The sequence below is a fragment of the Triplophysa rosa genome, linkage group LG7 (assembly GCF_024868665.1).
Source record: "Triplophysa rosa linkage group LG7, Trosa_1v2, whole genome shotgun sequence".
Classification (NCBI taxonomy): Eukaryota; Metazoa; Chordata; class Actinopteri; order Cypriniformes; family Nemacheilidae; genus Triplophysa; species Triplophysa rosa.
In genome coordinates this window covers 17615523-17638648 of record NC_079896.1, presented here as the reverse complement: position 1 = coordinate 17638648, position 23126 = coordinate 17615523, and the positions used below count along the sequence as shown (strand labels likewise).

General features: G+C 39.2%; 1 protein-coding gene across 3 annotated transcripts in view; it reads left to right on the top strand.

Moving 5' to 3' along the window:
- Nucleotides 1-23126, top strand: part of tbc1d23 (TBC1 domain family, member 23) — a 521932-nt gene that overhangs the window by 96092 nt on the left and 402714 nt on the right. For all 3 annotated transcript variants that reach the window (XM_057337199.1, XM_057337198.1, XM_057337197.1), the window contains exon 5: nucleotides 12873-12996. In XM_057337199.1, coding sequence (XP_057193182.1) covers nucleotides 12873-12996 — 124 coding nt within the window. The remainder of the gene's footprint in view (nucleotides 1-12872; nucleotides 12997-23126) is intronic.

Below are 23126 nucleotides of genomic sequence, written 5' to 3'. Positions count from 1 at the left end.
GGGGCCCCAGTGCTCATGATTTAAACCGTTTTAGCTCGTCAATCATGTCATTCTCTAGACCATTTGTCACGCATCTGGCCCATGTTCACACCGCATGCCTCGCTTTCGTCATAAGCTTAAACGGGGGCCGGTTTTGTTAAATAAAAGTGGGAAAATAGCGAGGGTAAAATACACAGACATCAACATGGCATGCTCGAGCGACTCTCCTCAAACCCTACCAAGAGAATGGGATGACGATCTATTCGAAGAGCATCTGGCTCTGGCACCGAAAAAACCACGAGGGTATATCGGTCTGACAAAGTTTCTTCACTAAAATAAGAACAACATGACGGACAAAATTTTGATGGAGAGTAACCGAGTAATTGGTTACACATTTAACAAAGAGTCTCGAGTTGTAACCCTCTACAGCGCTGACAAAAAAGACGAATATGTACCCGGACAAGACCCCTGCGTGGCGTTCCCTGACAAGGACTGGACGTTGTTTTACAACTACGTCTGGAAGGATTTAAACGACAGTCGTGAAGAACCTTTGTACATCGCCGAGTGGGACTATTTACTATAGCCATTATAAAAATCAGTAGACAGAACCTCTCCCGCAACAATGTCTCAAGACTATGCTTCAGAAAACATCAGCGACTATACTCTCCACACTGTTCCTGACGCTCGCGATGACAACGCGGTCCACCACATACAGACGGATGACCCAGCAGAATCGTCCGGGTCCCTAATGGAAGTGTGTGATACTCCAATCGATATCACAGACGGATTCTTCATGGACCTCGGCTACAATGTCATTAAAGGCGTGGTCACCATGGTACTACAGCACATCATCAATGAAGCTCAAAGAAGAGTGTCTGGGGTGCGAAATAGATCACCCGAGCAAGATGCAGCATTCCTGTCTGTTTGAACATACATCATACTATTTTGCCTCACACTTTTTTAGAGTTTAGCCGCAAGCTGTTTAAAGACAAACTTTGCAACCTCGCCGCATCCGCTCTACAACGCAGCGGGTTTAAGGCAGATACTCATGCAATACAAGGAGCCACGTGTGCTATTTACTACGAACTGAAAGACGAGCCATACATCGTCACAAAGCTAGAAGAAATCCGACAGTCTTCTGAATAGCGACACCGACAAACTTGCTCTTGTGACATCGTCAATACCTGGTATTCCCAAACGGATTCAGACAAAGACGTCGGTGCCTCCTGGCTTACCGACCGAAGTGTCAGCACAGATGCAAGCAAAGCCTGAGCAAGACAAGATGGGAAGTGCCTGCAACAGACAAAAGATCGTAGCTCCCATATTTAAACAGTATTACAAAGGACAGATGGTGGACCTGATGCGTAAGTTAATCAACACGTCTTGCGATTCAGAAAACAATTGCGCGGCGGAAAGCGTTCGTCTATCAAATCTCAAGAAAAATATGATCACGGTGAAAGGACTGTCAAATTCATGTAATGAAATGATCAGCTTCTGCATGATTGGTCAAGAGCCTATCTGTGTGAGTGTCAGAAAAGTTTTGGACGTAGTGTCTGAATGTAGTGACGAGCTAGATGTTAAAGAGATCATGTGTATGTGCACGTACGTAACAGAGCTGTGCGTGTCACTGATTTCAAAAAATGAGAAACACAACGTTGGTAAAATTGTTGAAACTCTGGTCGACTACATTCTCGACAAGAACCTAATGTCCTGCGTATATTTCCTATGCTCGCTGGATAATATATAAGGCTTTATCAACCTGCTTGCAGGTGATTTATCACCTGTGTGTTCATATCATGACTTATTTTAGTACTGTACCTATGTAACCATTTTTATTCATGACTTATTTTAGTATCTATGGAACCATTTTTAATCATGACTTATTTTAGTAACCGATTGTATACGTGTGCTTATTCTCTTCTATGTCATGTATCACTATACATTTTTTAAGAAAATCTTAAAACGCACAAATTTTGCTATTCATTCTTTTACGGAAAGAGGAAATGCTAACATGGCAGAGCTCATGAAGGAAGTGTATTACACGTCGTCCAACCCTGGCTCGTTAGGAGGTAAAAAACTATTAAAAGATGCCGTTCTAAAGGACACCGGTGTCCATCTGAGCGAACAACAGGTTTCAGAATGGCTGTCGGGCGAGGATGCTTACACACTGCATAGAACGGCTCCTATAAAATACAAACGGAATAGAGTCGTAGTGTACGGTATGGATACTCAGTTCCAGGTGGATCTTGTCGAAATGTCAGCCTATTCCATGGAAAACAATAATCATAAATTTTTGCTAACGTGCATAGATGTATTTAGCAAGTACACCTGGACGCGTGTGCTAAAGAATAAGAGCAGGCCCAAGGTTACTAAAGCCTTTGAATCTATACTCGACGAGGGACACGTACCACGCAAGTTGCAAACAGATTTGGGGAAAGAGTTCTTTAACAAACAGTCTGCGACGTTGTGGGGATTTCTAAAATGAGAGGGGTGTTCGCCAAAAGTTATGAGCAGAACTACACGGAAGAATTTTTCACCGCAGCGGTCTGCAGACTGTCCGATTATGACGGAGAAATCATCGACAGAGTTTTTTTACAAAGAAGAGTTACAAAAAATAATCGTGAGCAAAGACAAGGCTTTTAAAGTTTAAAAGATTTTAGGACAGAAAAAACAAGGACGAAATACACTCGTTTTTGTCAAATGGGTGGGGTGGCCCTCGGAATGTAATAGCTATGTTGACAAAAAAGCTCTGGTAGACTTTCAAGCACCTTAAAACTCACCTAGAATCAGTTGTGATGTCATTCGAGTCAATGACTAACATGGATGACGAGGGGTTCTATGTTACACTCCCGTGCAATGCTTCTTTGTTAGTCTACCCTGAAAATTGGATATCTAGTTACAGAACCAAACTAGCCACTTCTATCAACTTGAAAGGATGATGGCATGTAGGATTGTGTGAGATAGTGTTGTCACGATACTGGAATTTCTAACTTCGATTCAATACCTAAAAAAATATTGATATTCGATACCATTTTCGATACCACGGGGAATAAACTGCCATAGCAATAAGGCCCTAATAAGCAATAGCAATATAGGCCTTTTTAATTTTTATTTGAAGTTAAATTGAACAAGATTAGACAATGAGGTATGTATTTTTACATTATTTATTAATTGTTAATCTAATGTTAATTTTACGAATACATTTACTATTTAAAATCAAAGTTGTATTTGTCAGTATTAATGGACCAGACCCTGTTGAAAAAAGCAGCCTATGCTGGTTTGGTATGTTTTGATGCTGGTTTGCTGGTTTGTGCTGGTTTAAACTGTTCATGTGCTGGTTTAAGATGGTTCTTAGCTGGTTTAAGATCAAACCAGCATCGATCAAAACATACCTTACCCAGCATATACTGGATTTTTCAACAGGGGAGCTTACATAAATAGTTGTATTTTTTAACTAACATTTAAAAGAGATTAATAAATACTTGAACAAATGTATTGCTCATTCATTGTTCGTTAATGTTAGTTAATAGCCTACATTTTTATTTGGCTAAATTGGCTTTTATTCACATAGGCCCATACTGTAATCATTGATCAGCGCACATATAGACAGAAACGCAAACTTAAACGCAAGAACTGTTGCAGAGACTCCGCACTGGACATCGTTCTAACATTAACAACTTGTAACCGGAGCGAATGAGACGTGTGATGAAATCATTGAACAGCGCACATACATAGAGCGCTATGGTAAACACTGGAGTGCAAACGTGTATCACACGCGAGAACTGTTGCAGAGACTTTACCCGCACCAGCATTATTTCAAACATCAACTTAACCGGAGCGAACGAGACCAGTGGATGAAATCATTGATGAGCGCACACACATAGAGCGCTATGGTAAACACTGAAGTGCAAACGTGTATCACACGCGAGAACTGTTGCGGAGACTTTACTCGCACCAGCATTATTTCAAACATCAACTTAACCGGAGCGAACGAGACCAGTGGATGAAATCATTGATGAGCGCACATAAAGACAGAAACGCGTGCATTAAACATGAGAACTGTTGCGGAGACTCTGTACTAACATAAACAACATATAACCAGGGCGAATGAAACGAGTGAATAAAATTATTGATCAGCGCACATACATGGATCGCTATGGTAAACACAGGAAGCGTAAACGAGCGTTCACCACGCCAGATGTGTTACTGAGACCGCTCTCTTGTCTGTCGTTGAAAAACTATGGCACGCAATGGCTAAATCCTTGTCATCTGTCCTTATTCTGCTTGATCTCTCTGCTGCTTTTGACACTGTAAACCACCAGATCCTGTTGTCCACTCTCTGGAACTGCACTCAACTGGTTTAACTCTTATCTCACAGGCAGATCCTTTGAGGTATCCTGGAGAGGCAAGACATCCAGATCTCACCAGCTGACAACTGGAGTTCCTCAGGGATCAGTTCTTGCTCCTCTCCTCTTTTCTATATATACCACCTCCCTGGGTCCAATTTTTAAGGCACATGGGTTCTCATACCATTTTCATGCAAATGACACACAGCTTTATTTATCTTTTCAACAAGATGACCCCACCATCTCTGCCCGCCTTGTGGACATCTCTTCTTGGATGAAAGAGCATCACCTACAACTCAACCTCTCCAATACTGAACTCCTGGTTATGCTGACCCACCCATCAATTGAACACCACCATACCATTCAGCTCGGATCCTCAACTATAACACCCACCAAGTCTGCGAGGAACCTGGGGGTGATGTTAACGACCAGCTGAAATTCACCTCCCACATCGCAGCAACCACTTGAACTTGCAGGTATGTGCTCTACAACATCAGAAAAATCAGGCCGTTCCTGTCGGAGCATGCCTCTCAGCTACTAGTCCAAGCTCTGGTCATATCAAGACTGGACAACTGCAATTCTCTACTGGCCGGCCTTCCAAACAATGCAGTCAAGCCCTTGCAAATGATCCAGAATGCAGCTGCATGTCTAGTTTTCAATCAGCCTAAAAGAACCCATGTAACACCCCTCCTGATTTCACTTCACTGGCTGCCAGTTGCCGCCCAGATCAAGTTTAAATCTCTGACACTGGCCTTTAGAATAATAACGGCAAATTGGCCCATTTACCTTAACTCACTGCTCCAGGTCTACATCCCCTCTTGTCATCTTCGGTCTGAAAATGAGCGACGCCTGGTTGTTCCATCACAGTGAGGCACCAAATCACTTGCAAAAACCTTTACTCATTCGGTTCCCCTGTGGTGGAATGAACTGCCAGCCTCCACCCGAACTGCAGCATCTGTCACAACTTTCAAAAAACATCTGAAAACATACCTGTTCCGCATTTATTTGACTAACCAATAACTGTCTGTCTGTCTGTCCAAAAAAAAAAATGTTGTTCATTCTCTCCTTTGCTTACTCCAGCTTTAATGGGGTCAAATGACACGGCTAAAATGAATATTATGGTTTGTTTTAGATGTAATGCAATGTGTATACATGACTTAGTTAAAAAAACGCTGTATTTTCCACATAACGTGGAACGCCTCTCTGAAATGCACAGATTTTTTACAAAGCTCATCGCTCTGAAAAGCGAGGTGTGCTATGATTGGCCACTTAACCAGTGCGTAGTGATTGGTGGAATACTGCAAGCGTGTGACAGAAATGTAACGACTCTTACCAGATTTGGAACATCAGGTTCCAAAGCAATTGTACTGACAGGTACGCACACCTTGCTTGTGTATACATTTGGGCGGTCTTAGTCAAGTCATACCACGAACTGACGTAGATTTGTGGGGGTGTGGTTACACGAGGCATTTCAGGCAGGTCTGGGTGATCATTCGCTTTTAGATAGTTTTTTTAGATAGATAATTCATCTTTCGTTCCGACATTTTCATTTTAGCAATTTTTCGTGTCTAATACATACATGGGCAACTTATAACACACCAAAGACACAGAAAAACACATATTCGCGCCATATGACCTCTTTAATCCTCCTAGTAGCATGGCCTTGTAAACTAACGGTACTGTTTAGCGTGTTGACAATGTTTATATGCTCTCTATGGAAGTATTTTAATGCCATTAGTCTTTGAATAATAAAAGCTACTACTAATCCAAAATAAATCTGTTGCATTACCAGTGCTTGCATTTTTAGAGTCTGTAATTCAATATGGTTGTATAGTTAAGCTGTGAATATTTCAAATTGAAACATTTCACGCACAATTTCACCTTTAAAAAATTCAATAATCAAAATTCACCTTTTGAATTTCATTTAAAATATTCAACTTGTTTTAAAATACAACCTTTAATTTTCGAAAGACAATTTTCAGTCGATATTATTTCGGTTTAAAAATTTGCTTCCACAAATTCAGTGGTTCAAATTCTGCTTGAAATTCAAAGTTTCACATTCGGGAATCCCAGGAGAAGCAATAGAGCGCCGAATCCACCGATGCATGATCACTACCTGCTGCCTGACCGCTTCACCAGCAGGTGGTGCAATTCGGTTCTGACGAAGACCAAAGCAAGAAATGCAGATACTTTTTATATGCTGGCCGCACAGTCCACTCATCTGCTCAATTAAATGAAATTATTTGTTCTCATAAATCTCTTCTTATGCATCATCAAGAAAACATTTATTGATGATTGTATTGCACTGTAAAACTTTGCTGTAGTTTTTGCAGCAGATTTGCCAGTAACTTACTGTAATATAAACGCCTATAGCGTTATGTTGTGGATATTCAGCAAAAAGTTCGCTTCTCATTCAGTCAGCATAAGTTAATTTAACTGAACTGTGGACATACATTTCAGACACTTACATTTCGTGCTTTCTCCGTCAAAGCAAATCCTTGAATTAGCGTGGTTTCAGCATATCTAGACATCTGTCATTTAAAGTTAATAAATTTAACAATATCAGAATCAGAATCAGAAGAGCTTTATTGCCAAGTGTGCTTGCACACACAAGGAATTTTCTTTGGTGTTGGAAGCTTCTAGTACAGACATTCAACACAATGACAATACAATATAATACGATTTACAGTCTAAAAGATTCTAAATTGTGCATATATAAAATAACGACTATTTTACAGAAAATGGGGGATAATAACATATAAGAGACATTGTACAGGGTAGTATATAGTAGAATAAACATATTAACAGATTGTATGTACACTTGTGCAAATGGATAATTTAGTAAGTAGAGGTAGTGTTATATACATGTATACATAAGATGTAGATATAATAAGGCACTATAGTGCACACTATAGGAGTAGTGGAAGTGGAATATTGCTCTTAAGGAGCAGTTATCTGTTTAGGAGGGAGATTGCCTGGGGGAAGAAGCTGCTTCTGTGTCTGGAAGTCCTGGTGTTCGGTGCTCTAAAGCGCCGGCCAGAGGGCAGCAGATCAAAGAGTTTGTGTGCTGGGTGTGTGGAGTCAATGATGATTTTTCTTGCCCTGTTTTTCACTCTGGAATCGTACAGGTCCTGAAGTGTGGGCAGAGGAGCACCAATAATTTTCTCAGCACTACGAACTGTCCGTTGTAGTCTTCGTAGGTCTGATTTGGTGGCCGAGCCATACCAAACAGTAATTGAAGTGCACAGAACAGATTCGATGACCAGTGAGTAGAACTGGGTCAGTAGCTCCTGTGGTAGGTTGAACTTCCTCAATTGACGGAGGAAGTATAACCTCATTGACGGAGGAAGTATAACCTCCGTCTATGTTGACTTATTATTAGTGCTGTCAATCGATTAAAAAAAAATCGGATTAATCACACATTTTCTGTGATTAATCACGATTAATCACACATAATAATAATAGTTTAAAATATACTTTTACATTTTAATAATTTCACATTTTTGTTTGTTTGTTTGTTGTGACGTATATATTTTTTAGCCCATGGACGAATGATTTGAGACGTTTAAAACGAAACTAACCGCAGTGTTCGCCACTGTTCATTAGCAAAACAATAGTGACAACTTGCCGCAGCTAAACATATTAATGCACATAATGTATTTATACTGTACATACAGCTAAACTCCAAGTGCCCATTTGCCAAATAACATATAAATATAGAGTAAGTTTAACACTGGCTATGGATGTTCTATTTAGCCCGTGACTGACTTCTAGCTCCCTTCGCTATCATATGCTAACGTTATCCTCCTATATGAAGAGTTTGGTTCCAAAACGCAATAAATGCCATTTTTAAAAAAAAGAGTTTCCGCCAAAATCAGTATTGTATCAGGTCGGTATTGAAAAGTCACTTTTTAATTTTACGCAAAATGCGATATCTGCCGTGTTATTTGGTCATGTTTTCTCCCTTTCTTTCCAAAACGCAATATACGCCAGTCTCGCTTCTCTGCAGAATGCGATATATCGGCTCAACCAATCACAGCACACCATTCCACGCATTGTAAACAGTAATGGCGGCGCTCTGAATGCGGTCAGCATCCTAGTTTCCCTGATCTACTTTGTACTTTGTGTTCAACAAACAAACAAAAAAATGAATAATTTTGACGGCATTGATGAACCTGTGCTGGTGGGGAATAAACAAAAGCTATTGAAATCTAATCATTTACGTGAGGAGATTAAGATGATGAGGCACTAATTTATAGCATTAAAAAGATGACCCGTTGAATTCATTTTAGGAGCGATGACTGATTGAATGCATTTTTAGTCCAGTGCCTGTATGTAAGATTAGTATTGTAATGAGTTCAGAGGCTGTGGATCAACTCACTTTGTTGTGTATTTTCAACAGTTTCAATATGAAAAATAACTTTTATATTGATTCAATGGATTTATTGCATTTTGGGGAAAAAATGATCAGTTTTTTAATAAATCTTTTAGAATCAAAACTGGATTAGAATTTTTTATGTTACTAGAACCTAAAGATGCTATGTGAAACTTTGAAACAGAAAATAGTGGTTTTCATCTTGCCACTTTCTTTGTAAAGAAAACACATTTTTACTCAAATTAATAAAAATGGATTTATAGCGTTTTGGAACCAAACTCTTCATATACACGGTACATTTATGTCAATTCAGACTGTTGTTAAATATTACTTGCATAGGCAGCTTTGTCTCGTTCAGTTGATCTCTATCCCTCTTGAGGAACAACTTTGAAGCTAATCCTGTTTGTGCTGTCCCAGGCTGATAAAGCACTCTGGCTTGAAGTGATTCGCGTAAACAAGCAGGTTTTTACATATGGTTTCTGAGGGATTTCCACTAAAAATAAAATGAATCCACTCCTGTCTCATCTCTTCCGAGGTTGGGACTCTAAACAAAGACTTGTTCGTCTGTGCAGCCAACTACATTATATTTTGCATGCTGTCCACGAACTTTATCCATGGCTTCACGTACACTGCTGCTGCTTGTGAAAACAACAAAGGCAGCAGCGCCGTGGGTGGAATTGTGTAAATTAAGGTGCGGTAACATTATAATAAGAGCCTCCATCTATGTCACAACAGGAGCAAAATCTTGAACGGCTTGATTTCTCACATGCTTGCAGGGAAAGGCACACCAAAACAAACTTACTGGGTTCTTGTTTTTCACGTTTTCTGAGTTAGTAGATGCACCGGAGAACCGATTATAGATGCTTTATGCTTTAATTACCCATTTTAAACCAGTTTTGAAATTTGTTTTTATTTGCTTCAGTCAAGTAGTTTTGCTTTAAATACAATGTTATCTTCAGTATAAATCTTTTCTTCCGTGTGAAATCACACATACCATTGAGAACAAAATACACCATAACAAGATGATCCATAGCAATACAGCATAACGCGCAACAGTACATGTGATGTACTGTGATGATCCATATAGCATAACTCGAATGCGCGCAGCATTAATGACATGTACGGACTGCGTGACTTTTATCTTGCGCACAAAGAAGTTTGTTAAATGTATAAATTTGATTATGAAAAATTATGTGTAGATGTTGTTTCATTAATAAATGCCTTTCATAAATTCATAAAAAGTGCCACCCGCAATTACGCCTATATAGGGGAGTACCGAATTTATGCGTGTATAATGTGGTACAATGATACGGTTCCGTTGGCCAACTCCTCTGTCCACCACATGTTTCTGTCTCCTCAGCGCCATCACAAGCCCCTAGTGGCAACTCCTAAGCACTTGAGAGTCCTCTCGAGCTGTCTAAAATAATTGTGAGAGTAAGAGTGATTCTTAGCTTTAAAAAATTTGATAACTTCCTTTTATACTTAAGTTTGGAAGTAGGAGTAAATGTCATGAATTCTCAGTACTTAAGACTACAATGGCACTTTGAGAAGCTTGATAAATACGGGCCCTGATCCACTTTTATAGGGAAACACACAGGTTCAATCTATCACACATAGGCTCTGTCTCGATCAGCTTCCTTACTCCTGAGATCGTGAATCGGTATATTGTGTACACAAGTCCGGGCACTGGTAAGGACCCTGGCTCCCCTCTCATTGGGACACTGTTCACTTATTTTCCTGTGAAGTGACTGCTTAAGCGCGTTGTTATACTTCACAGCTGGTATTAATCAACAACCGGCAAAACCGACATCTCTCTGACTTTATTTTTTACATATGAGAAACACTTTCATTATTCTGTTACATATCAGTGGGCAAATTTGGTCGAATATAAAATTTAACTGTTGTGTTGCCTGCCTGTCTAGCAACGTTTGTCTTTTCAAAAGTTACATCACGTTTCATGAAGTTCATTGAGTTGGCTCCTACAATTTTGGTTAAACGTCTTCAAAATTTGTCACGTGATTTCCGGTAAGGGAACATATGTAGCATCGATGCTCCCTGCTTTTTGCCCTTAAAATGGCTGACTCCCTGGTCAGTGCCCTGACTACTGAACAAGGGAGCTGATCGAGTCACAGCCATAATGACTAGAGGCATTCAGCAGGAGCCACGAGAGAGGCACACCCTAGTGGCCAGGAGGAGAACTGACAGTCCAATAATGAGTTCTTACACAGTTTTAAATTATTTTCTTTCTCCTTATTTTTATACTGGGTTTTTTTGTTCGTTTCTTGCTGTCGGTTCTATAATGTGTTTTCTGTGAATGTTGCTTTTCGACAATAGAAAAATATTCAAATGTTCTGTAGATATAAACTGTATTAAAAATGTGAAATTAAATAGAGTAATTAATTTACGAGAAACACTGTTGAAAATATAAATCAATGCCTAAACATGTTATGATTATTTGCTAGAGGTCTGTCATAAATTGTGTGTGTGTTTGTTTCACACACTGATGTTCTAGAGCAGTGGTTCTCAACTCTGGCCCGCAAGATCCATTTTCCTGTTGAGTTAAGCCCCAGCTCTGATAAAACACACCTGAACCAGCGTCTTCAGTAACAGACGTGTTCAACTTAATTCGGGCTGCGCAAATTGCTTGCCGTTTTGCCATTAAAGTACCACTAGAGCGATTCGGATGCATACGGAGCAGTCGGCGCTTGAATCGTTCTCACGGTACTTTAATGTCATACACCAATAGATTTGATTTCCACATTAAGTTGAATGCATAAAAACCACCAGACTATATATACCATTTATTTGTAGCTGAAGTATACGTGCAAGCAAATGGTTTATCTCACAAACAGGTAAGTAATTTAAGGCAAATATGAATGATACTAACGCAAGTGAGTAATCCAAACACAGGTATTCCGAGCACTAGTAATACGAGTAATACATGAACAGGTTAACATGGGCAACAGAGGTCAAACTAATAGAACCGCGGTAGATAACAACATCGAACTTCGTCGATAGGAGGAGGGGGCACCATAGCTGCATCAGGTTCTGTGGAGGGAAGTAAGAGAGGGCCAGTGAAGGGTTTAAGCAGGGAAACATGGAAAGAAGGTGAGAGGGCGGTACTGGGGTGGGAGCTGAAGACGGTACGTGATGGGGTTGATCTGTCGTTTGATAGGGAAGGGGCCGCTGACATTTGGACTCTGCTCGCTGCAGTGCTGTCGCAGACTGATGTCCCAGGTGTGAGTTAAGCCTTTTGCCCAGGCTGGAACTGTGGAGTTGGGGGACCAACGTGTATCGGCCTGGCTCTTTTTTCTGTGAACAGCCCTCTGCAGATGGACTTGAGCTGAGTTACAGACCCTCTCGCTCTCTCAAAACCAGTAGTCCACAGTTGATTAAACCAAAAGGCATGACTTGGTACTCATAATGACCTGATGGAGTTACGAATGTGGTTTTCCACGCATCACCTCTACTAACTCGAATCAAGTTGTATGCACAAGTCCAACTTGGAGAAGACAACTGCACCTCTTAATTGCTCTAGAGAGGCGGGGACCATAGGAGGGGAATACCTGAACTTTTTGGTGTGTGTTGAGTGTCATGTAATCGATATTGAAGAAGATATTGCTGCCATCTCTCATTTAACTCTGACGAATGTTATAGTGGAGTGTTGAATCGTACTCACCATTCGGTCAGGCCGGACAAATGAGGCATTCTGCTATGAAATGAAAATTGTGATACTAAGAATTATGTTTTTAATATAATGACTTGCTTTTATTAGGTATTGGATATTCATTTATATTTAGACTTTATCCAACTTTTTTTGGTCACAGTTTAAATTTTATTTTATTTTTAGTCAATGTTGTTTTCAATGCAGGTAGTGTTTCTTTTTTTGGTCGCTAGTTTAAAATATCAACAGCAGTTTTCAGAAATCACTTATGGCAACTTTAATTATTTGTAAACCTCTTCTAATACAAATGGTTATCAATCTGGCAAAAATAACCATGGTTTTACTATAGTAAGAGTAAGTTGCCCTGTTTTATGTTCAATTATTTATTTCATTACTATATGTAATCTGTTTCTATAATTTGCAATGTGTAAATCCATACACTTGTCTAAAGTATATTTTATTCAAAGTCAGTTTACATGATTCTGTTTCATATCGTTTCTCTCTGCAGAGACTGTGTTGTGAAGGGGAGGCCATTTCATCTATTTAGACTCCTGCTGCAATACCATGAGCCTGAATTATGCTCATTCCTGGATACAAAAAAGATCACCCCTGATTCTTATGCCATCCACTGGGTTAGTCTTTCTCTTTTAAAATGTTTTCAACATTAGACATATATAGACTTATAGACATAGTATATACCAGTTGTACAACAATCTAAAACATACCATTTTTAAAAAATCTATACATATAGTGGATTGTCAACCAAAATGCCTATTGCCACAAAGTTACACTTGAAAATTCCTCACAAATTCACCACCAGGTGGCACAAAAGGACGTTGGCACTGTTGCTCAGTAAGGCTGCAATGGTTGCATATTTGTTTGTAAATGAAGATTATATAATAAAATGACAGATTGGGGATGGGTAAGCCTGATAATGTTGCTTTATACGACAAATAGTTAGTAAAAATAAATGTTATAAAGTCTTCAGATTGCAGATCACATTCTATCCAAACCAAACTCATACCTATACATTTTCGGCACTCACAACTGCATTTACGGAGAAACTCTGCTGTGTGAATAGAATAGAACCGTACTGGACAAGAAGTTGTCTAGCACATAACCCGTCACTCTGTCGTTGTGTTAAAGAGGAGGTAACACACACAGTTTCTGCCAATCTCATTTTAATCTTGAGTACCTATAGAGTAGTATTGCATACTTCATACTTCAAGAATATTTAGTTTGATTACATTTATAAAAGACAGATACAGCTGTTCGATTATTTCCGAAAACAGTCGACATCCTGAAGGCGTGCAGTGGGCAGAACTAAAGCACGAGCACACAATACATCATTACATTATTCTTGCATATCTGTCCTTTTGTCCTTAGGCACTTACGTGTCGATTGCCAACAAAACACAGACATATGACTCAGTTTTACTTACCACGTGTGGTTTATGGCATCTTTTAGCGCTGGGACCGCTTCATCTATCATTCAATCCTACCCATTCGGCATTACCGTTTAATTGAGCCTAAGTCACCCATAATTGAACCACCCGTAGGTGGCTATGGTAGAGGCTAATCGGATAATCGGGAAAAGCAGTCAATGTGTAATGGTGGCGACTTCATTGGTTCTTGGAGCCACGCTGCTGCTTTGAGCGGGGTCCAGTTGCATCATTCCTAAATTGTGGCGTCCTAGTTTGTTTGAGTCTGAAGTTGTTTTGTTTGTTTCTTTCTTGTTAACTTTTGTGTTGTTTTCACAGTGTCAATACATTACACACATTGTATTGTACAGGGATGTTGGCCATTTTGCAATTTTCTGACCCTTAATTGGTCTTGAGTTGAAGCGATTTCTATACTTTTGTGATTCCATTTGTGTAGATTATTTGATTCTATTAATGGGATGTGTCAGTTTGCAATGTCATGGTATTTGATACTTTGGGGACTGTGTCATTTCTGTAGTATTATAAAATAGTTTTCCCAATTAATTTGGGGTGGTGTAGTCGCTACTAGGCAGCCGCCATGCTACACATGCTTACACACATTATGCACATATAGTACACATAAGGAAAATCAGCTTTCAGGTTCATTTGGTCACATCCATTTAAGAAATGACCCCGTTATAAATGGTTGTGTTACAAATGACAAAGTAAAACATGATATGATAATTTCATGATAAGGCCTTTTAGCACATTTAACAAGCCTGTAAAAATCTCATTTATATATGTAAAAGACGATCAACAGCCAAAACAGGCAATATACTACAACAAGGGTATTCAATTAAAGAGGTCCGGTCTTTATATTTTCTTTCAAAACGGAGGTCTGGACAGTATGTTTCTTTTTTTAATAAATAAATATAAATCAATTTAGCCCAGTTATTTATATATATTTTGTATATATATATCCTAATATATATATATTAGTATATATATATATATATATTATATATATATAATATATATATATATTATAAATATATATATATATTACGTGCTGTCAATCGAATTAAAAAAATTAATCATTAATCACACATTTTTCTGTGATTAATCACGATTAATCGCACATAACTATTATATTTTAAAATATACTTTTACTTTTAATATATTTCACATTTAATCTTCAAATTGATGTAGAAAAAACATATTTCTTTAACAGCATCATTTTATGAAAGCTAGCATTTTGATATTAGTACTGTAACTGATGTCTCTATTAAATTGATTATTTTAACAGTGATTATAGCCATTCAACAGTATAATTGAGAGCTCATGTAGGAAATATACAGGAATTGAAGGACACTTTACATCTTTATATAGCTTTAAATTATAAATTAAATGCAGAAGAATTCTCATTAAAGCTACAAAATCACATTGATTTCTTCTTTTATTTTGTTCTTTGATTAACATTAGTGACAGGAGTCAGAGCAGCACGTTTAAGAACGCGGCCCCTTTAAGAGCTGTCTCAGTTCGCAGATCTGACCGTCACCGCACTCCCATTTTCACAACTCTTTGCATTCATTTAAGATTTTATTTTACACTTTGAAGTCTGTGCTTAAGAAAATGCTAGACAAAACGGTCTTCCTGACATAATCTTGTGTGGTTTTATCCATTCAAGCACGAAAGAGAACTTAACACGGATGCGCTGTCTGACAGAGATTCACCGACGCAGCCCTTAGCAGGTGACTGTTTACACCAGACTGGACCTCGCGTTGCGTTTTGCCGCGTCCCACAGTTTAGAAGCGGTCTATCTCCATTGAACACGTCAAAGCAACTGTTTCAAATCGTGCTTAAGTGGTTTAAAAGCCTGTACACGAATAAGAGCGTGATTACATAATGTAACGCTAGACAAAGGATGTCAAAACAAACGGATGCTGCGTTAATTGCGATAAATATTTTCTCACGCGTTAATTTGAAAAAATTAATCGCATGCGTTAACGCGTTAACGTTGACAGCCCTAATATATATATATATATATACAAAATATATGATTTTAGGATTCTTTTATCAGGCCATTTATTTTATATTTTGACATCCACAGTATGTATGTATGTACAGTATGTACAGTGCCCTCCACTATTATTGGCACCCTTGTATTTAATACAATCCGCAACCTCAATTTATGAGAGAAACGGCTCTGAGTGTTTTCTTTTCAGCCTGATTATGTTTGAGAATACACTGAGAGTCATCCAAGTCCATTCCTCCATAAAATAAATCCAGGTCCTTCAAATGTTGGTTCTCCCTCTTCTTCAATTCATCCCACTCATTTTCTATAGAGTTTAATTCAGGGGATTTTGTAGATTTTTTAAATAAAAGATCAAAACAAGAAACAATGCAGATTTATTTTTACAGCCTTCTTTGCTCATATTTACCAAGGGTGCCAATAATAGTGGAGGACACTAAATTGTAGACTCTGTGAAATTCATATTTGTAAATAAAAAACTGCTGACAACATACAAACAACAAATATAATGAAACAATTAAAATGCTCTCATCATAAACGGAAAACAAAAAATGACTTACTAAATTAGCTTTTCCATGCCTTTCATACCAGAACTATGAATCTTTAAATAATTTCCCAATTAGAACGTTGTTTATTATAAAATGTGACCCATCATTCAAAAACCCAGCAAAAGTCTTAATTGTTTTCTACATAGAATCATCCTACAGAATATTCTGTTATAATATAACAATAATATCTTTAATATTGGCTGAATAATGCCATTTCAAAGATTGAAATCTTAGTGAAATTAATGCTTGAAATTAATCTTTGATGCTTCTTATTTAATAATTAATTAGATTGTGTCTTTAGCATGGGTTTTCAAAGGGTCACAAATGTTTACATGTTGATCAATAATGCTAATGCTAAATGTAGATAAAATGTATTGTTCATAAAATATCACAAATCTGAAAAAAAGTTGGAGATACAGTGAGGTAAATAAGTATTTGATCCCCTGCTGATTTTGTAAGTTTGCCTACTTACAAACAAATGAAGGGTCTATAATTTTTATGGTGGGTTTATTTTAACTGATAGACACAGAATATTAAAAAAATCAGGGGAAAAAAATGTTATATAAAGGTTATAAATTGATTTGCATTTCAGTCAGTGAAATAAGTATTTGATCCCCTACCAACTAGCAAGAATTCTGGCTCCACAGATTGGTTATGTGCCTATATGGACCACAGATTAGTCCTGTCACTTTAAGAAAGTACTCCTAAATCAGCTTGTTATGTATATAAAAGATGCCTGCCAACAGAATCTGTATCTTCCAGTTCAACCTCTCCAACACCATGGTCCAGACCAAATAGGTTTTAAAGGATGTCAGCGACAAGATTGGAGACCTGCACAAACCTTGAATAGGCTACAGACAGAAGCTTGGTGAGAAGGAGACAACTGTTGGTGTGATTATTTGGAAATAGAAGATATACAAAATAACTATCAAATGCCCTTGTTCTGGAGCTCCCTGCAATATTTCCCCAATGGGGTAAAGATGATCATGAGAAATGTTAAAGATCAGCCCAGAACTACACGGAAGAAGCCTGTTAATGATTTCAAGACAGTTGGGAACACAGTTAGCAAGCAAAACATTGGTAACACATTGGTAACACGCTATGCCACAGTAGACTGAAATCCTGAAGCACCCGCAAGGTCCTCCTGCCCAAGAAGGCCCGCCTGGCTCGTCTTAAGTTTGACAATGAACATAAAAATGATTCAGAAAAGGCTTTGGCGAAAGTGCTGGCACTGCTGTGAGACCAAAATGGACTCCTGTGTTTGGAGGGAGAGAAATGCTGACTATGAGCCCAAGAACATCATGTCTACAGAGAAGCACAGTGTTGGAAACATTCTGCTTTAGGGCTTTTTCTCTGCTACAGGTATACAGGATGACTTCACCGCATTGAGGGGCTGAGGGACGGGCCCATGTACCGTAAAATCTTGGACGAGAACCTCCTCCCCTTAACTAGGTCACTGAAGATGGGTCATGGATGAGCCTTTAACATGACAAAGACGCAAAACATATTGCCAAGACAACCAAATAGTGGCTTAAGGAGAAGCACATTAAATGTCCTAGCCAGTCTCTAGACCCTAGTCCTATAGAACCTCTGTGAAGGAGGCTAAAACTCCAATTTGCTGAGCGACAGCCACGAAACCTTAAAGATTGACAGAGGAGTGGACTAAATGTATCCAGACACATGTGCAAACCTGGTGACCAACTATCAGAAATGTCTGACCTCTGTGCTTGCCAACAAGGGTTTCTCCACAAAGTACAAATTATGTTTTGCTCTGGGATCAAATACTTATTTCACTGACTGAAATGCAAATCAATTTATAACCTTTATATAACATTTTTTTCCCCTGATTTTTTTTAATATTCTGTGTCTATCAGTTAAAATAAACCCACCATAAAAATTATAGACCCTTCATTTGTTTGTAAGTAGGCAAACTTACAAAATCAGCAGGGGATCAAATACTTATTTCCCTCACTGTATATAGCAAACAGTAAACAGACTGACAGATACAAATACTTTAATATTGCCACATTTTGTTTACTGTTGTGTGTCTATTTACCTGCTCTGAGTGTCTGCACTACTGTTGTTCAAATAAGCATGTGTTCATGTGGTGCGTGAGAAGAGCAGAAAGGGTTAAATTGAAGCGCGTTTGGCCCTAGGTAAAGATATAGCGGCAAAAGATCAATTACATAAATGTTTGTGAGGGCGCAGAACAATGACACTAATAAGCCTAGTGAGTTTCGTTCCGATCGGCCTCCATTAACTTCATCTAACGGGTGCTCAAAATTCATTGGCCGATGGAGGCCATGTTTTTTTAAATACACCAATGTCCTTTAAGATAGTCATGATACATGACACAAAGACAGACCATACCAAATTTCAAGTTAATCGGGCAAACGGTTGCGTAGTTATAGCTATTTTCGAGCTTATTCCTATTATAGTGCCACCTAGTTGCCAAATGGCACATTTTTTACTGTAACCTCGGATTGAGGTTGTTCTCATATGGACCAAGTCTTATGATGATATCTCAAACCGATCACGAGTTATGGCCATTTTTGTGTAATAGGCTCCTCCCATTTCGGGATTTTTGGCGCCGCCTAGCGACCGTGAAACGAAATTTCAACTTTTTTCGATAATTGTGTACATTTACACTACACAGAATTTGTCTGCGTTGGTTTGGTTCCGATCGGGTGAAAAACCTAGGACTGGTTTGCAAAAGTAGGTTTTACATAAAAAGCAAATTAGCGGAAACAATTGCATGACGGAAATGAGATTGTAGATATACGTTTTATTTGTATTGAGCCAAGGATTACACTGATCCAAAACACTTTGGTGTGCGACAAACTGTTTAGGGTTTATGTGCACAAACGCGTTTGGCATCTCTGTAGCGCTCCCTTTGGACCGTGCCCGTGTATCAGAGTAGCTAGCAAGACTACTACCATCTGACCGAGTCTCAGCTCTGTGGGCCTTATGGTTTGGTCTGCCCGATAAGTTTTATGGCAGAATAATAATAAAAACATGCAAATACAATAGGTTTCTAGCGCTTCGCGCTCAAACCCTAATAATAAAAACCTGAGCAATTACAATAGCGCTTCGCGCTCGAACCCCTAAAAATCTTAAAAATTACAATAGGGTTTAAGAGCTTTGCACTCGAATCCCTAATAAAAACCTGAACAATTTCAATAGGGATTCTGCGCTTTGCACTCGAATCCCTAATAAAAACCTGAACAATTACAATAGGGTTTCTGCGCTTTGCACTCGAATCCCTAATAAAAACCTGAACAATTACAATAGGGTTTCAACGCTTCGCGCTTGAACCCCTAATGCAAATCTTAACAATTACAATAGGGTTTCAGCGCTTCGCGCTCGAAGCCCTAATATAAATCTTAACAATTACAATAGGGTTTCAGCACTTTGCGCTCAAACCCATAATACAAATCTTAACAATCACAATAGGGTTTCAGCACTTTGCGCTCAAACCCATAATACAAATCTTAACAATCACAATAGGGTTTCAGCGCTTCGCGCTCGACCCCCTAATAACAACAGTGTGAAATACATGTAGAATAATAAGAATAGGTGCATTAGACAGAGCTGCGTGTTTGTGTGAAGTGCGTTTGACGTGGTTGTGCTTGTTGGTATGTGACAATAATCAATAGTGCACCGCACTGAGTCCATGTACGTTAACTAGATGCGGAATCCTGTTATTTAAATGTCATCTGGCTGTTTTGCGTCTCTGAGTGAATTTTGTGCACAGTTTAACATACAACACGAGTGATGGTCGAGGATTTAGCTGCCTCTGCACTGTATGAGGATATGAACACATGAACTTCATCTCCAGAGTTGCTCTGAGAGTATATTTTACGAGCGTTTCACTGTTTGAGTGAATCTATCTGCAAACACACAACAACTCAAGCTTCTTCACGAAGACCCGTCAAAATTAAAGTCCAGTTAAATTGAACACTCTGACAAAAAACACTGTAGTGTACTATAGTATTTGCTATTGAAAAATTCATTTACCTATACAATTCTCAGCACCTTAGACCTCGGTACACACTACCCTTTCGCCCCACTGACTGACACTGAAGTCACCAGACTTCTCTCCAGCCACCCCACCACCTGTCCCCTTGACCCAATCCCCTCCCATCTTCTTCTGGCCATATCCAGCACACTCACACCTGCACTCACAATCATCATCAACACCTCCCTGCTCACCGGCACTTTTCCATCCACATTCAAACAGGCCCAGGTCACGCCCCTACCTAAGAAACCCACATTGGACCCCTCTACTACCGACAGTTGAAAGGGCAGTTTTCAACCAGGTGTCTGCTTACCTATCCCAGAATAAACTACTGGATGACAAGCAGTCTGGCTTCAAAACAAACCACTCCACTGAGACTGCAGTGCTGTTGGTCACAGAACCACTGCGGCTAGCCAAGGCGCAATCTAAATCCTTGGTCCTGATTCTGCTAGACCTATCTGCAGCGTTTGACACTGTCAATCACCAGATACTGCTAGCAACCCTGTCATCTCTAGGAAACTCAGGCTCTCCTCTCCGCTGGTTCAAATCCTACCTCTCTGGCAGATCCTTCAGGGTGTCATGGAGGGGCTCGCTGTCCACTGCTCACCACATGATCACTGTGGTCCCTCAGCGATCGGTGCTTGGACCGCTGCTTTTTTCCATCTACACGACATCCTTGGGACCCATCATACGGTCACACGGCTTCTCATATCACTGTTATGCTGACGACACCCAGATCTACATCTCGTTTCACCCAGACGATACCACTGTAGCAGCTCGCATTACAACCTGCCTAGAAGACATCTCAGCTTGGATGAAAGAGCATCACCTCCAGCTGAACCAAAAGGGCTCATGTGACACCCCTTTTCATCGCTCTCCACTGGCTACTGGTTGAAGCCCGAATCAGATTCAAGTCACTAATGTTTGCCTACAGGACTATCACTGGATCTGCACCGGCATTGTTACGCCCCGTCTAGGGGTAAGGGTGCAACATGAAAGAGTCGGAGAAATGAATGAATACAATAACAAAAATTTATTGTTTTAACTTGGGACCTAAGGATTCAAGAGTTGACATAGCCAAAATAATAAACAAAACTTCCTTTAATTTAAACCTTCTTGCTAAACCCTAATAGCAACAGAAGAAAACAAAAATACAATGTATAACCTAACTCCCTTAACAGAAACAAAGATCAAACTTTAATAAAACAAAAGAGTGGCGTCAGACTCCCTACATTCCCAAGTTAAGTTAGAATATTTACAAGGAATAATCCACAGATCAGAAACGAAAACCAAGCTCAACGTCATTAACAGGCAAAAAGGTCTAGTATCACAGTTACGTTCAACAAGCCAGAACAACACACACAGCGAGTGAGCACAAATGCACTGTTGAGAGAAGTGAAGACTGGATTCTTATAGGCAACAGGTGTCGTCATGAACCAATCAGGGCAAAGGAATGATCAGTCGTCAGGAGCCAATCAGGTTTCTTCCTGGACAGAGACACAAACAAACTTCTCCCACAGGCAAATAAACATAGAAGGTCGTAACAGGCATACTTTCACACCCTCCTACACCCCATCAAGAAACTTGCGTTCAGCAAACGAGCGTCATCTTGTATTGCCTTCAAATAAGGGCAGCAAATCGCTTTCCCGCTCATTCCCCTTCACAACTCCTTCCTGGTGGAACATCCTTCCTAACTCGGTCCGGTCAACCACATCCCTCACAACATTCAAAAAACTACTTAAAACCCATCTCTTCTGTGAATACTTGACAGACAAATGAAAAAAAAAAACTAACCCTCTCTCTTTCTCTCAACAGGTAGTGGTCTAGCTTTTGTTGAAACTAGTAACTTTGTATTAGCACCTATTGTATTATTGCTCCTGTATGACATATCGCTTATTGCTCCCTGAACTCTCTGTAAGTCACTTTGGATAAAAGCGTTTGCTAAATGACTAAATGTAAATGTATTCATGATGAACTACACTTGCATATTTGTTTTAATGATGACAACACACGATTTATACTTGTGCTCCTACTGTTTGGCCTGTGCTACCAAACTTTAAACCTCTGTTGCACCAGTGCTATGTACAAAAAAAAGTTAACTTACAGCCTTAAAGTCACCACAGTCTAAAAAATGAAATCTAATGGCAAGGTTGCGAATTGCAACCAACCGCTCACTCCACCCCTCCCGTTCAAAACACTACGACGGCTAACAGAACATGGCGAAGTATATGCGAGGGGACCCTCGTGGTGTATGTAGATAGAAATAGCTCGTTCTAAGGTAAGAAAATCTTAACGCTTCATTGTGTAAGCTCTTTATACACCTCTGAAGACCTAGTTGTGTATATTATATTGCATTTCTATCAGTAGATCCTCCAAAAACTTACACAGCTTGGATGTTTTCAGAGACGTGAGCTTCAGGGAACCACCGAGTGCTCGGCGCTCATGTATCCCGCCTACGCAACCTCACCTCTCAAGTCCTTCTGAAATTCACCGCTGGCTCTGATATCTGTAACGTTAGCAGTTAAGCTAGTTTTGAAATAGTATTAATTTTGGGCTTATATCTAACGGTCAATATTTGGTTTCATAAATCTATTCTTTGTTTTTTTGCAAATAGTTTTTGACTGAGGGCAAAGTTAAGTTTCATAACTGTTAAGTTTCATTTGACTTTTTTTGCACATATGTTGCCTGAATCATTTGAAGTTTATGACTTGTGTGTAATGTACTAAAAATAATTAGAAAAAATA